At 38.7% G+C, this 15041-nt stretch overlaps 1 protein-coding gene across 1 annotated transcript in view; it reads left to right on the top strand.

The window, feature by feature from the left end:
- ARHGAP15 (Rho GTPase activating protein 15) overlaps positions 1 to 15041 on the top strand; it is a 650587-nt gene that overhangs the window by 517026 nt on the left and 118520 nt on the right. The window contains exon 12 of the mRNA XM_006086875.3: positions 2 to 136. Within this exon, the coding sequence (XP_006086937.1) occupies positions 2 to 136 (135 nt within the window). The remainder of the gene's footprint in view (position 1; positions 137 to 15041) is intronic.

Below are 15041 nucleotides of genomic sequence, written 5' to 3'. Positions count from 1 at the left end.
GAAGAGAAGCTGAATTTGGACGACAGCCAGTGGGAGGACATCCACGTTGTCACCGGAGCACTGAAGATGTTTTTCCGGGAGCTGCCTGAGCCGCTCTTCCCTTTCAGCTTCTTTGAGCGGTTTGTGGAAGCGATCAGTAAGTACCTCGCACACAGGCGCGGTTGGCGGAGTGAGCTGGCAGCGTGGAATTATTAAGTAAATAATAAGAGAGACGATAATAGCAATCACGGAGATAATAATATCCCCAATGAATGCTCCACACCTTTCAGTTTAGTGTTTGTGTTTTTGATGGCTTATTTTTTATTTCTGGCCCTGTAATATTATCTGCGTGTGTGTTTTTTTTTAATAAAAAAAATAGGCATTCTATTTAGGGCGACCAATTCTCCACCAAGCCTCCTCCAATGAAAATAGCTTCTCATAGACTCTGTTTTAAAGGGGTCACCATTGGCACCCCCACCCCTTCCTTTAGACTTTCAGAATTGCAATGAATATAACTGTGTACAAATGGGATCTTTAAAAAGAACCTCAGTACATTAAATATTACATTTCATAAGGAAGTGTTAAATCATCGACTGAGGCATCGCCTTCTTCTCACTCACTCACCTTTCACCTACCAACATGGGTGAAAAGCTACAGTTTGCTTATGAGCAGTGTGAGTACTAAATTAAGTAATGGCAAGTTTCTTCTACTAATCTGGTGACTTTCGTAGGAGGTTGAGTTATATCACTCAACTAGCCAGTTATCATTGTACACTCTGAGAAGCTTCCTTTTCTATTATTTTCTCATCCATAAAACACATATACTTAAGAAATAAGGAATGAATGAATGAATGAATGAATGAATATCCAAATGCAAGGAAACTTCTGCTATTGATTCTTAGAGAAGCAACTACTAGTTCATCTCTAAATGTAATCTCTTAGAGTATACTTACTATAATTGTGACAGCTTGGAAAAAGTTTCCTGGCAAGTAGACTGATTCAAGGAAGAAAATGAAAGAAGAAAGAAAGGTAAAATTAAAAAGCTTGCAAGCCTGGCAGGAGCTTAATTAAAGTCCAAACAAGAAAAATCTGCAAGAAAAAAAATGCTCTACTTAGGAGGTCTGATCTTGGCTGGCGGTGTATGCTGTGTTCCCATTAGTGGGAGTGGGGACTTGGGGAGCCCATGTTGGAGAACAGCCCCTCAATATGCCCTTTTATTCTGTTTTTTTATTATTATTATTTCACACAAAAAAAAGCTGTGGCAAAATGATATCAACAGGAATAAAGCAGACTTTTCTCTCCCAAATTCTTTCTCTTGTTGCCTGCTCACGATTTCGGATTGTGTTGTTATTGTTGTTGAATATAGTAGCCGTGCTCTAACTATGGGCTTTGAGGTGAGGCTGGAGCTCTTATCTCCTGTCCTAACATTTCATTTCATGCACTTCTGCTTCTGGAGGAAAACAGTATTTTGTATTTCCCAGGCTCTCTTAACTTAAAAGGAGGAATAAAGGAAAAATAAACAAGCATGCATTTCCATAACAGCTGATTCTGATATTCTGTCTTGGATCACACAAGCATGGAATATGGTCCCCAATTATAGGACAGTGTTCTGATAGGAAATTGGAGAGACTTGCATTGGGGTACCTATCTCTAATTAGACACATTTAAAGAAGTCATACAAATTTCACACCATGGTACCCATACTTTTAAGTGAAGATGATCTTATTTGGAAACATGCTTGTGCATGTGCTGATTTGAGGCTGTGATGTAGGATACCCATCAGTGAAGGTCCACTTAGTTCACCTGAATAGGCAAGCGATTCCCTTAGTTTAAGATTCATGGAAAGCAGGCCCTCAGAACCCAGGTCGGGGTGGGGCGGTGTTCTTTGAATTTCTAGAAAGAGCAGGACCACCTCTGTACTATTCTATGACTCAGGCCCAAGCTGGACAGAATTTCAGAAACCCTGGCATGGTCAGAACAAGGCAATGTTGAGATGGGAAGCAGGCTGTCCTGACGATGGCTATTGCCAGCACTTATAAAGTAGGTGATGGTGAGAACGAATGTGACGGTGCTTAAGAAAATCCTTTAAAAATGTAAGATATCGTGCCCTAGCCGGTTTTTCTCAGTGGATAGAGCGTCAGCCTACAAACTGAAGGCTTCCGCCCGGGTTTGATTCAGGTCAAAGGTACATGCCCAGGTTTTGGGCTCAATCCCCAGTAGAGGGCGTGCAGGAGGCAGCCGATCAGTGATTCTCTCTCATTGATGTTTCTATCTCTCCCTCTCTTCCTCTCTGAAATCAACCACATATATATATACAGTGGGGCCTTGACTTACGAGTTTAATTAGTTCCGTGACGGAGCTCGTAACTCAAATTACTCGTATGTCAAATCAAAAAGTGAACGAGTGAGACACATGATGCTGGGCTGATGTTGTGGCATTCACTGGGACGTTCGCTGCGCCAACTAGCGGTGGGGTATTTGAAGCTGGCTCGTAACCCGAATTTTAGCTCGAAACTCAAAGCAAAAAATCGGCCGAGAGACGGCTCGAATCTCGAAAAACTCGTTAGTCAGGATACTCGTAAGTCACGGCCCCACTGTATGTGAATATATATATATATATAATATATATAAAATATATAATATATATAAAATAAAAATGTAATGTATCGCATAAATACTTATTTATTTGAGAAATCCATTTAGAAGTGAAGAGAAAGGCAACATTTCCTTCATTGCTCAAGGAAGGAGAATCAATTTGAGCAACCTTGCTTTACCTAACTCAAGATAGTTATACGTAAAATGGAGGGACTAACCAACAGGGTAATATGTCTGAGAAATATGGTATGATGCTAGGTGGAGGCATATGCTTACTAACCCGTGTATTTTGGGATAACCTTGGAATTAGTTTTTGTGTTCTAAACTCAGCTCTAGGTCGTAATTCATATTGAAATATACTCAAGAAGTAAGAGAATAGTCACCTAGGTCCTTAGCAACAGTAAAACCACACTAGAGGAAGTATTTTGATCCCATTGTGCACCAATTGAGTAAAAAAGAATTCAAAATATAAATGTAAATATAGTAATATTTATACAGTCCCAGAGGCGTGCTGAGCTTTACCATATCTCTCACTGCCTCATAAAATCTGTACAGTGAGAAGCTCTCTATCTGTCCATGAATTCTTAGCTTTTTACAAAAGGAATAAACCAGCAATCAACCAGGTAAGATAAATTCACAGGGGAGATGACCATATATGCTGGCTCTGAGCTCCTTTGGCTCTTCTCACCCTTCACTTTTGCACTCTACCGTCGGAAGCTTGACCTTAGCCAGCTCTACTGTAGCTCTTAGAAGCCACCAGCAGTCGGTAGCAATGGGTGGGGGGAGAAAAGGCCAGCCAGTTTATGAGTTTATCCCCACCCCCTGCCTTGGTTGGCTTCTCTACCTGAGGATCCATCTCCTCCATGGCTTCAGCTTGGGTGGACAAACCTCTTGTGCTTCCAGCTTCTGTCTTGAGATGTGTATTTTCCTCTTTTTCCAGCCTGGTAGTGGCTTCCTGAATGGCTAGTTTTTTTGTTTCTTCTCTCTTCTTTATTTGACTATAAGCTTCCTCATTAGAGGATAACCAGTTCTTGCATCAAGATAGTTTGTTCCATTGGCATAAATAGTCGAAGTGGTTTCTGTTCTTTGGTTAAAACACTAGCAGAACACCATGCCAGTCAATGTCACAGTTCATGGAGCTATAACATTATTTCCCTTTTCTCTCTCACTGCCCCCAAGCCCAGTTTGTGGAGGCTTTACATTTTTAAATTGAGAGATCTGTTACCCTTTTATGACAGAGTTAAAAGGTGAACAGACCAAAGGAATTTTACATCCATCTGGAATGCTTTACCTCTGAGGAAGAAATTTTATTTCATGTATAAGCAATTAATGACTGCTTATGCTATTTGAATTACTGTTAATTTTCATTATATGTTTGAAAGTCATCATTACATATTCCAAGAAAAGAGAACAGAAGGCATTTACTTTTTTAAATAGTTTTTTTTTACCCAAAACAAACATTAATATGATAAGAACCTGCAATTGCCATAGTGATCCCTTGTCTGATAATACCCATTGGGATAACAAAAACACTAGAGATTGTTTTACATTTCAGAATGCAAGTACCGCAGTTATTGATCTGAAATTCTATACTTAAGGTCAATGCAACTGGGTCACCTGCAGGGTTACTTCATGGGGATTTAACCCACTGACTGCAGTGACTAATTCCCTGGAATTGACTTGTGCTGAAGGCATTATTAGTGCTGCAAATGGGAACTGGGTACAGAAACACAGCTCTAGGGTTTTATGACAGGTAATACAATCTGTGGCCACAGGCCTGCAGGGCTCTGGACATTTCCAGTACATCTAAATCCTAGGAAATGTACCAAGTTCACCTCTATTGCCATTTTATTTTTGTCCTGGTAACTCTACAGATCCAAAGTAAAGAGACAAAAAACCAGTGTCTTTTCTATTTTAATATCTGCATTTTTCTAAAATCCCTGAGAAATGGAAAGAGAGGAGAAAAACTCATTGTATTTTTATAATTATATCACCTTTTTCCCTGAGAATAACACAAAGCAGGAGATATTGGCGAAGTGAAAAAATTATGTGGAAAATAATTTCTAGCTCATAAAGATAGTATCAGAATCAAATAAGATATTTTTCTTACTCTATATTAGATGCTCAATAAATGATTGGAAAGAAATTCATTTTTTTAGAGGAGTAAAGCAAATCACAAAATAGTTCCCAAGTTCACATGGCTCAAAAGATTACACTTAGCATTCGGTTTCAGACTCTAAAACATAAATATTTTCCATCTTCCTACATTGCATTTCTGGGAATTTTTATCTAAATTTTTTTTTTGCTCGAAGAATAACTAATTAGGCACTGCCAAATATCTGGCTGTTAAATTACCCTATATAAGGACTATACCATATGTCCTATATCATTCTATATAAAACCACAACCTTTCCTATTTAAAAAAATAACAAGGTTAGAATTAAACTAAATGATCAGAAATACTAGTTTTGGAGTTTCGATCAGAAATAAGGTAGAACTTTCCAAGAGTGAGCAATGTTTCAGTATTTACTAATAGATACTACAAGCATCTATTCTTCAAATGTTAGCCTCTCTGGGTACATTTTTAATTCCCCACTGTATTTTTGTAACTAATTTTTCACCCATACCCTTTTGAAATTCATTTAGATATACACAATGTTATTTTACTATTTAATATGAGTAACTATTTCAAGTTTAGGTATTCTTTTTTTCTAGGTTTTCACTTGTATCAAATTACAACATGCAACAATCCAAATTTTACAGAGGAGTTTCTGATGGAGAGTGATGGATTAGGCCCTATCACTTCACATCCCTGGGCTTGCTCATTTAACTCTTTGTTTTTGTCTCTTCCAGTGGTTACCTTTACAACTCCAGGTAATATCTCTACTTCATGAATTATCAACTATGGATAGTACCTAATATGAAATATTAACTTATTCCTTCCACTTCCAGCAATATTTAATAGTTACATAATACATTTAGGTCTTAAATAATACACATGAACCTGCTTCTTGTTTCATCAACATTCAACAATACCTTCTAACTTCCCTTTGTAAGGTGAATGTATTTTCCTTCCCCCTCTACCTCACTGTCCTTCCTTCAGAATCATTGGTCATTAACACCTTTAAATTTTGATGGTTGTTCTAAGTCTTCAGTTTGACCAATTAGAAAACTAATAAACAGCATTTATATTTTCACTAGAGGCCCGGTGCATGAAATTCGTGCACTGGGGGGGGGGGATGTCCCTCAGCCCAGCCTGCACCCACTCCAATCTGGGGCCCCTAGGGGGATGTCTGACTGCCGGTTTAGGCCTGATCCCGCAGGCCTCTCACAATTTAGGACTGCTGGATCCCAACCGCTCGCCTGCCTGCCTGCCTGATTGCCCCTAACCGTTTCTGCCTGCCAGCCTGATCACCCCCTGGCCACCCCCTACCCACTCCCCTGCCAGCCTAATTGACATCTAACTGCTCCCCTGCTGGCCCGGTCACCCCTAACCACCCTCCCCCGCAGGCCTGGTTTCCCCCAACTGCTCTCCATCCCCTACAGGCCCAGTCGCTTCCAACTGCCCTCCCCTGCTGGCCTGATCACCCACAACTGCCCTCCCCTGCTGGCCATCTTGTGGCGGCCATCTTCTGACCACATGGAGGCGGCCATCTTGGGCGAGGGTGTGATGGTCAATTTGCATATCGCCTCTTTATTATGTAGGATTGTTACAAGTCTGTAACACTGCCTGTCTAAGTGGTTTCACAAAGAATTCTTCTCTAGAGTTCACTGTCACAATCCCTGTACTTCTCAAAGAATACTAGTATTCCTCACCCCGTCAAATAGAGCCTATTTTATTACACTCCCAAAATGCTGAAACTCTTGGCCACATTTGGTTCTCTTTGTAGTTGGATGATGATTTTCTGGTATAGATTTTATATTTATTTTTTCTGGAGTTTGTAATTCCTTTGATTTTTTTTTTGCTTTCTTTTTTTCTTTTCCAATGTCCTTACTCTTCTCTGACACTATTGCAGCATCCTGTTTTTTCCAGGACACCTCCTTTCTGGAACCTTCTGCCTTTTTAATTCATATTGAATGGTCGCATCCAGGAGTGCTTCAGGGTGCTCAGTGAGGAATTTCTTTCTGCTTCCTGAGTTGGAGCCACTGTTTCCTAGAAGAGATGTGTATTAGTTTTCTGTTGCTGCCATAACAAATTACCTCAAACTTGGTGCCTTCAAATACAGTGATTTCTTACCTTACAATTCTGTTGGGCAGAAATCTGACACGTGGTCTCGCTGGGCTACAAGCAAAGTGTCAGAAGGACTGCATTTCTTCCTGGAGACTCCAGAGGAGAATCCACTTCCTTGCCTTTTCCAGCCTCTAGGGGATGCCTGCAAGCCTTGCTAGTGTTTCTTCCTCCACCTTCACAGGCAGCAGTCACACATGACATCACGTTACTCTGACCTCTTCCATAGTCATACCTCACTCTGACTTTCTTTCACCTCCATCTTCCATTTTTGAGGACCCTTGTGATTACAGGGGGCTCTCCCAGATAACCAGAATACCTTCCCACCTCAGGGTTCTTAATCATGTCTAAAAAATATCCTTTACCACGTAAGGTAACATATTCACAGCCTCTGGAAATTAAAGTGTGTACATCTTTGTGGAGCCATTTTTCTTTCTACTCCATGTTTTCCCCTCTCCTCATTTTTGCCGGTAGCACCTGCTCCACCTTCATGTCACAAATGCTCTTAATCCATCAACTTTCACCTTTCTTCTCTCAAATCCAAATGATCATCAGAGTTGACATGTAAGTGAAACTATAGGTTGATTAGTAGATAATAGAGAAGTAAAGAGAATTTACCTCACACATTTACCTACAAGATGTGTTATACATTGTTTGTGAGGGATAGGCTTAAATGTTTGACTCAAGACTGGACCAAAGGTCATTTATTCAAGGACTATCTGATGATTTCATTTTGGTCAACTTCTTCTCTTCAGCTCTTTGGTGCTCATGATTGAGCATGTGAGTTTGTATTTGTTGACTTGTATTCTGAGTTTCCAAATTTGCCTTTTGTATATAAAAATAATTACTTTTTCCCCACCCCTGAGTAGTGTTCTATATATTTCCCATCATGGGAATGCAATCAAAGCTAACTTCTTGATCAAAACAGTCTTATTAATTATTTAGTTATATGAATTATTAAATATTAATACTAATATAAATTTCTTTGTCATGTTTTCCAGCTTCTCTTAAGAAAACATTAGATATAATGCTTATTATATATATCATGTTTATTTATAAATGTGCATATACCTGTATGTATATACATATGTATATAATAGATATTTGTAATGTTATATACATGTCTTCAATTTAAAGACATGCATTTGAAGACAATATATCTTTGAATACCCAGATTTTGGAAACACTGATTAATTATGCAATAAAACAAATTGCGAGCAATGGTATCCATAAGATTGACTCAGCACCATTAAAATGCAGGCTGTTATCACCAAAGGTAGAGCATACCCCGTGCCTAGTTCTTAAATACAACTAATCTATCTGTCATGTATATGACATTTATATTAACTGCTCCTATATTCTGTCAGTCACACCATCCTCATATAAAAATGATTTACATGAAAGATATTGCCCTATGACAGAAAGCATCTGTTTCATGTCCAAATGTTCCCCCCCCAATGGCCATTATGCCATTTTACCTTTAAAGTATATTTTCAGTAGTAATTAGGGGTGGGGGAAAACGCCAGTCAAGTATATTTGCAAATATTTCCTTTACTCTTGACTTTTTCTTGCCCTTTGTTCAAACTATTTCTGATGCATCATCAACTTCATGATGACACTTTGGGAGAAAAGAAACAGAGCTTGCAAGGCACTTGATTACAAACAGTCACTAAACTTTAAAGCATGATAGTGACAAATTGCCTTAAAACTAGAGAGAGTAAAAAGCAGGGTTTGAAGGGTCACCGCAAAGAAACCAGAGATATAAAAATAATGTAGTATAAAAATATCCTCCATGCACCATTTTAAGGGGATTGAAATTAAAATAAAGATAGATTTTACAAATAGCCCCCTTCTACTAAAATTTCCAGTGCAAGCTAACTTGGAAAAGTTTTTTCTTGTGGTTGCTTTTTAATCAGTGTGTGTGTGTGTGTGTGTGTGTGTGTGTGTGTGTGTGTTTAGCAAACTAAAAATTTTATAGCTGATGCCCAGCTTGTCTCTTAACTCATTCTAATTATATTCATAATTAAATTGTAAAAAATAAATAGTTGACTAGAGCCAAATGGCTTGCACAGGTGTCTTTTTGTAGGAATGCTTTAGTTGGTAGACAATAAACAACTGGACCTCCATCTACTTAATTTGGCTTAATGAAAAGTCCTTTATAAGTAAAACTAGAAGGGGATTCAGAACTAAAATTGGTCCTTCACTCTGAAATTAATTGAGTGGTAAGACATTAGTTCCATTGAAAATGTGGTGTTTGTCTTTTTGTTTTTCCTTAAAAGTTTTCTTTTACTTGCATTCCTTTCTTCCATAGTCTTAAGAGATCACTTTTCAAAGCAATAAAACTTTCAAGCTGAACAATCAGCCAGCAGGCCTTCGTGAGTCAGCTTCCTGAGCATCCCTGCTCCCACTGAATAGACGTGCTGCCAAAAGATGTATAACAAAATGCAGAATTTCACCTCAATACCTCAGTGCAAAACAGTTATCTTGACCCATTCCTCTCATGGTAGACTTACATCACTGGATTTCATTGCCTGTTATCAAGTTCACTGCATCAATAGGTTCTGATGAAACTGAGGGTTTGTGATCTTTTTCATGTCATACTGAGACGCCTGCCTCGCTTCACATTCTTGGGGTTGACACAAGCACTGAATTGTGATCACCACTGAGGGGCCTTCCAAAAAATGTTGTACCCACCCACTTCCATCTCTGACTGGCTACATCTCCTACTTCCCCAGTAAGTTTTTTCTCTCTCATTCAATCCAGTGTGATTCTGATTATAAATATAATCCAAATGCTGCAACTGGCTTGGCATTGCATTTTGAGGAAAAGCCCGATTCTTTGTGAGCTTTGCAAAATCTTACATGATCTGGTGGCCCACACTTCTCTTGCCGTGCCTGTCTCATTCATGCCTGTTGGTCTCCAGGCTCTTCATTGAATTCCTCAGGTGCACTGAGGGTCTTTGCCCAATCTCTCTATCAGTGGCATGTCCCCAGATGGCCACTTACATGCTAACTTCTCAGTGAGGTTATTCTCAACAGCTAAGCCAAAATTTCTACCTGCAGGGCATACCACCACCTCCATTAAACTATGACTCCACTATTTACTACCTGTAAGAGCCAATTCTTAGCCTCAATTTTCCTATCTATGAAATGATGTAAAAATAGTTTCTTCCCCCTGGGGATTGGGATGAATTTGATGAAATGCTAATCATGACAAAGCAGTTTCAGATTTCCTGGCACATTGTACTCAGTAATTGTTAGCTCATATTATTAAATCAGAGTGCAACCAGACTGTCCTTAGAACAAACTCCCAGATGACCTTTGGTCCATTCTCACAAGCATTTCCATTCCTCTAGTAAAGCTGCCTTAAGCAACACATATGACTATCCTTATTCTGCTTTAATATTTCTTTCTAGAATTCCAAACCACATCAAATATGTTTAGGATATTATCCAGGATATTCTATTGCTTCATGATCTAGGAACTCCCACTTTCCTTCTTTTATCTCCTAACATTTCTCCTTTGTTGTGCAGGTATTTCCCAGGCACAACCCCACTTGGTTAGTCCAAAGTTTGTCACTTTATTCTAGAATGTACATCTTAAAATCATAACCCAGAGGCTTACCATTTTCTCCAACATGACACTGCCTTGTGTCTATTAAATATTAGTAAATCTGTCCAATTCAGTGACACTGGAAGAGACAACTTCAAAGTCATCCCTCCTCCCTGATGGGAAATTAGCTACCTTGCTGATAGTATATCCTGTATTTCAGCTTGTGAAGGTCACAGACTCATTGGTAGGTGAGGAGCTTATGGTGTGGCAGGGTAGGCTAAACACTAGCCTGTGCAAATATTTATAACAATGTAGGTCTTTCTCATAGTTAAAAACATTAAAAGGGTTATCAAATAAAACGTACTCAAGATGTTAACCTTCCTCATACGCACACATAGACACAGGGACATAGACACAGACATGCACACACACTTGTTTTCCAAATCAGGAATGTTTCAGATTTTTCTTTTCAACTCTCATGACTTATGATAGTCTAGCTTTAAAAAGGTAGATTTATTTATTATTATTTTTTTACCATTATCTCAGGAGAATTTCCACAGTAACCTCTCTTGAGCTGTTTTCAAAACTTGATACAGCCCTGGCCAGCATGACTCAGTAGTTCAAATCGAAGGCTTGCATTCTGGTCAAAGGCACCTACCTGGGTTGCAGGTTCCCTGCCCATGTCGAGGTGCTTGTGGGAGGCAACCAGTTGATGTGGCTCTCTCACATCAGTGTTTCTCTCTCCCCCTCCCTCCCACTCTCTCTAAAATCAATGGAAAAATTATCCTCCTGTGAGGATTAACAAACAAACAAACAAAAACTGTACAGAATGAGAACTGATCCTGTTCCCTGCTTTCTCTGACTTGCTCACACTCAGTCACGTGCTCTCATTTGCTCAAGCCCTGTCTTTACTCTAGTTCTCCGCCTCTCTGTCACTAAAGGGATTTTCTTTCAATAGCTTCTAATAATACTATCATGGGATCCTTGAAATGTGGCATTTCTTTGTTTGGCTACTCCTTACTATTCTGGAGAATTAAACTTTAGATGTGATGTCTGCTGGCGTACTACACATTTCCTGGGGGAATACTGCTCATGTTGGAGCAGCGGAATCTCCTCACTGAGAATTATCATGTGACTTGGAGAATGAAATTTCCTCCTAAGGATTGACTCATACATTTATTTTCTACCTGTGCTTTGGGAAACATAAACATGGAAAATGAATACAGTCTTACAGAAAACAAGTAGCAGTGCTGGTTTTAAGAGTAAACATAATATGCTTAGAAGAAAGAAAGCAAACCTATTTTTAAAACTTCATGAACTATAAAAAAGTTATATTGGCTAATTGTGAGACTTTTTTCCTTTCATTGACTTATTTATATAGTTTTCTATTTAAATGTGAAGATCCATGCCTTCCCCACTTGTATTTTATGCAATCCTTTCTTTTTCAGCAAATTGAAATTGTAAAAGTTCAAATGCCAGGGCCCTGAGTCCATGATTGCTATCTAACCAATCAGCTCTTGTCCCTTTTCTCTTTTTCTTCTCACTTTGCATGTCCAAAAGGTGAAAGGTTGACTCTTTCAGATCTCAAGCCAATTCCTCTGCCAACTGATGGGTGGGCAGACCTAATTAGTGCCATCTGTTGTGCTAGTTGTGGGTTGATACTGTCTTCCCAACAGATGAAATCAACAATCTTTTGGGCTCCTTCTCCAAGCTCCTAACTCTGAGCTCACTAGTAGGATTATTCTTTGACACTTCTTGTGTATGATTCTCTGAGTATCTAATTTTCACCTAAGAAGGAACTACTACCTCACTGAAAATTTTTTCAGAAATTTCTATTTCTTTGTGCTCTATTGTGAAAATGTTTCAGGGGGAAGAAATAGAATGATCCTAAGCAAACATTACACACAGGAAGAGCTCAGAGCCCACTGCATATGATGCTCAAGTCTGTAATTCTCAGGACTTCGGAGCTGGATGCCTGGATACATATAGAGCAGTGCTAGCCAAGCAGAAGACCCTGAGCTCTCCACAAACGGGAAAGACAGACCAGCTAGAACAAAGGTAGAAAAAGCACATCAGTCAATGTCAGGATCAAAACAGCATCTTTCTTTAACAGTCCCTTAATATTTGAAAATATTTAAAATATAAGCTCCAATCCCTGCTCAGTGTTCTCCTTTCTTTCTCTGTTCTTTCAATGACACACTAACCCCATCATGAGGCTGCACCTTGTGTCCTCAAGGAAACTTAGTTACGTCCCAAGGGCCCCACCTCCAAGTGCCATCACACTGGGGGTTAGGGCTTTAATTGATGAATTGGGGGGGGGCAAAAATTCAGTTCACAACAGCAATCATACTTCAATGGAGTGTTTTAGTTGTACAACTTTATCATTGCACAATCAACTTTCCTCCCTTATGTCTTTATATTATTTCAACACAAGATTTAGCTCTTTATTAATATTATTTAATTATGTTCTTGGGGTCTGAAATTGAATTTAAAGTCCAGGGTGTCACTTTTACCCATTTCTCCCTGATACATGTTTGAACCTACATGCAGAAATATGCATGTAACCTTGTGCAACTGTGCTCTTTTCCTCATGATCCCAGGATGTCAAGACAATAACATCACCAGGGGAGTTTGGCTTTAAGTTTTAAGTTTTGCATATTCACAAGACTTATCTCACCTGAGTCATGTAACAACTGAAACCTGGACCAAAACCCAAGTTTTTAACTATAAGTCCTTCATTTTCATCATTCAACCTTCCTCTCAGCATTATGATATTTGCAATCTGAGCAATCATCTGCCATGCCCATATCCGGGCCCTAACATACATTTAAAATTTATGTAACAGAGACTGGAAAGCCACTGGGACAATGGGGCAATTAGATGAACAATTTACTATATTTTGGGGAAAACTTTAAACACTGTGCCAGTAAGAAGAATTATAGAAAAGAACTGTCCAAATTTATAAAGCAGAACCCTTTAGACTTATGGACAGTTTTTGGAATTAATTTAAATTATAAATATTGTAAATTAATAGAGCAGTGTTAATGTAAAAATAAATCCTGTAACTTTCCATATAATTACAGTTCCAAATTGTGCTCTACTCACCATATTTCACTTGAATACATCCAAATGCTATGTGTAGATTTTACCATTTAAGTTAATATTTATAACACTCCTTTGTGCCGATATGATTGTTCCCATTATTTCAAATTAGGAAACTGGGGCTCATAGGTGCTAATTAGCATGCTAAGGCTACCAGCTGGGAAGGTGCAGAGCTGAGTTTTGAACTCAGAACTAGAAGATTCCAAAGCTGTTACTTTTAACCATGAGACTAACAGTCTTGCCTGATTTGGACAAAGTGATAACAAATGTCTACTTAGAAATGAGATAATTAGTAGATTTAGATGTGACTCAGATAAAGACTATGTTGTCAAGAACTACAGTGATAGGAAACTAAGTAGAACATGAATAAATTTCTCTGCTCAGACCCTTGGTCTCAAAACCCCATTATTTAAGAAAGGCTTCTGTCTTGTTTATTCAATTTAAAATGAAATCAACAAAATTTTTCACTGCTTTCTGTACCCAAGGTGACATGATAGGTGCTCATTCTTTCACCTACATCACTTGAAAAACTTTTAAAAATAAAATTAAATACTGGTAAATACCAAACACACCTAGCAGATGAAGAAGGGCATGTTTTAAAGTGTATGTAGAAAAATGTCCTTATTACACTTTCCAGCAAGTGAATTAAGAAATAACATCATAGCCCTGGACATTGTGGCTCAGTTAGCTGGGCATCCTCCTATGTACCGAAAGGTCGCTGGTTTGATTCCTGGTCAGGGCACATGCCCGGGTTTTGGACTCGATCCCAGAAAGAGGGTGTGCAGGAGGCAGCCGATCGGTGTTTCGCTCTCAAATCAGTCTTTCTCTAAATTCTCTCTCCTTTTCTCTCTCTCTAAAAGTCAATTTTTAAAAATCTTAAAATAAATGGCATTATAATGTTTCTTACAATTTTCATCATGTATGTTGTTTAATTGAAAGACAGGCTGCAGCACAGCATCACTTGCCTCTCATGTCATGTGCTAGAAATGTGTTTTCATGGACTCGATAAAATAAATTCATTATTTCAGCCCATAACAGTCATAATTTAAAAAACCCAGATACAGTTCAAATGTTGCTGCTATGTCCACTCACAGTCAATGATGGTGCTCTTTTTAAACAACGTTTAACATCACCCTGGCTGGGTGGCTCAGTTGGTTGGAGTGCCGTCCCATACACCAAAAGGTTGCAGGTTTGATTCCCAAACAGGACACATATAGATTGCAATTCGGTTCCTGATTGGGGCATGTATGGGAGGCAACCAATAGATGTTTCTCTCACATTGTCTCTCTCTCTCTAAAATTAATGAAAACATATCCTCAAGTGTGTGTGAAACAGAGCAAACACACAGTAAAGTGCACAGATCATGAGAATATTAATAATGGTGAAAACATTTTTATAAAATTACTTTTCTAGGCTCTTATGTTTGTGGCTCTTTTCTCTGACAATTAATTGTAAATTACTTCTGTTGAATTTTTAAGTATGAAACTGAGTATTCGTTGTCTTATGCCTAGGTATAGAACTACACAATATTTATTTTTCCATCTCTTAATATGACCTAAGCATCTCTGGAGTGGAACCATGTCTTACT

This window comes from Myotis lucifugus, unplaced genomic scaffold (assembly GCF_000147115.1).
Source record: "Myotis lucifugus unplaced genomic scaffold, Myoluc2.0 scaffold_32, whole genome shotgun sequence".
In the NCBI taxonomy this organism is placed as follows: domain Eukaryota; kingdom Metazoa; phylum Chordata; class Mammalia; order Chiroptera; family Vespertilionidae; genus Myotis; species Myotis lucifugus.
This window is presented reverse-complemented; position numbering and strand designations above follow the sequence as displayed.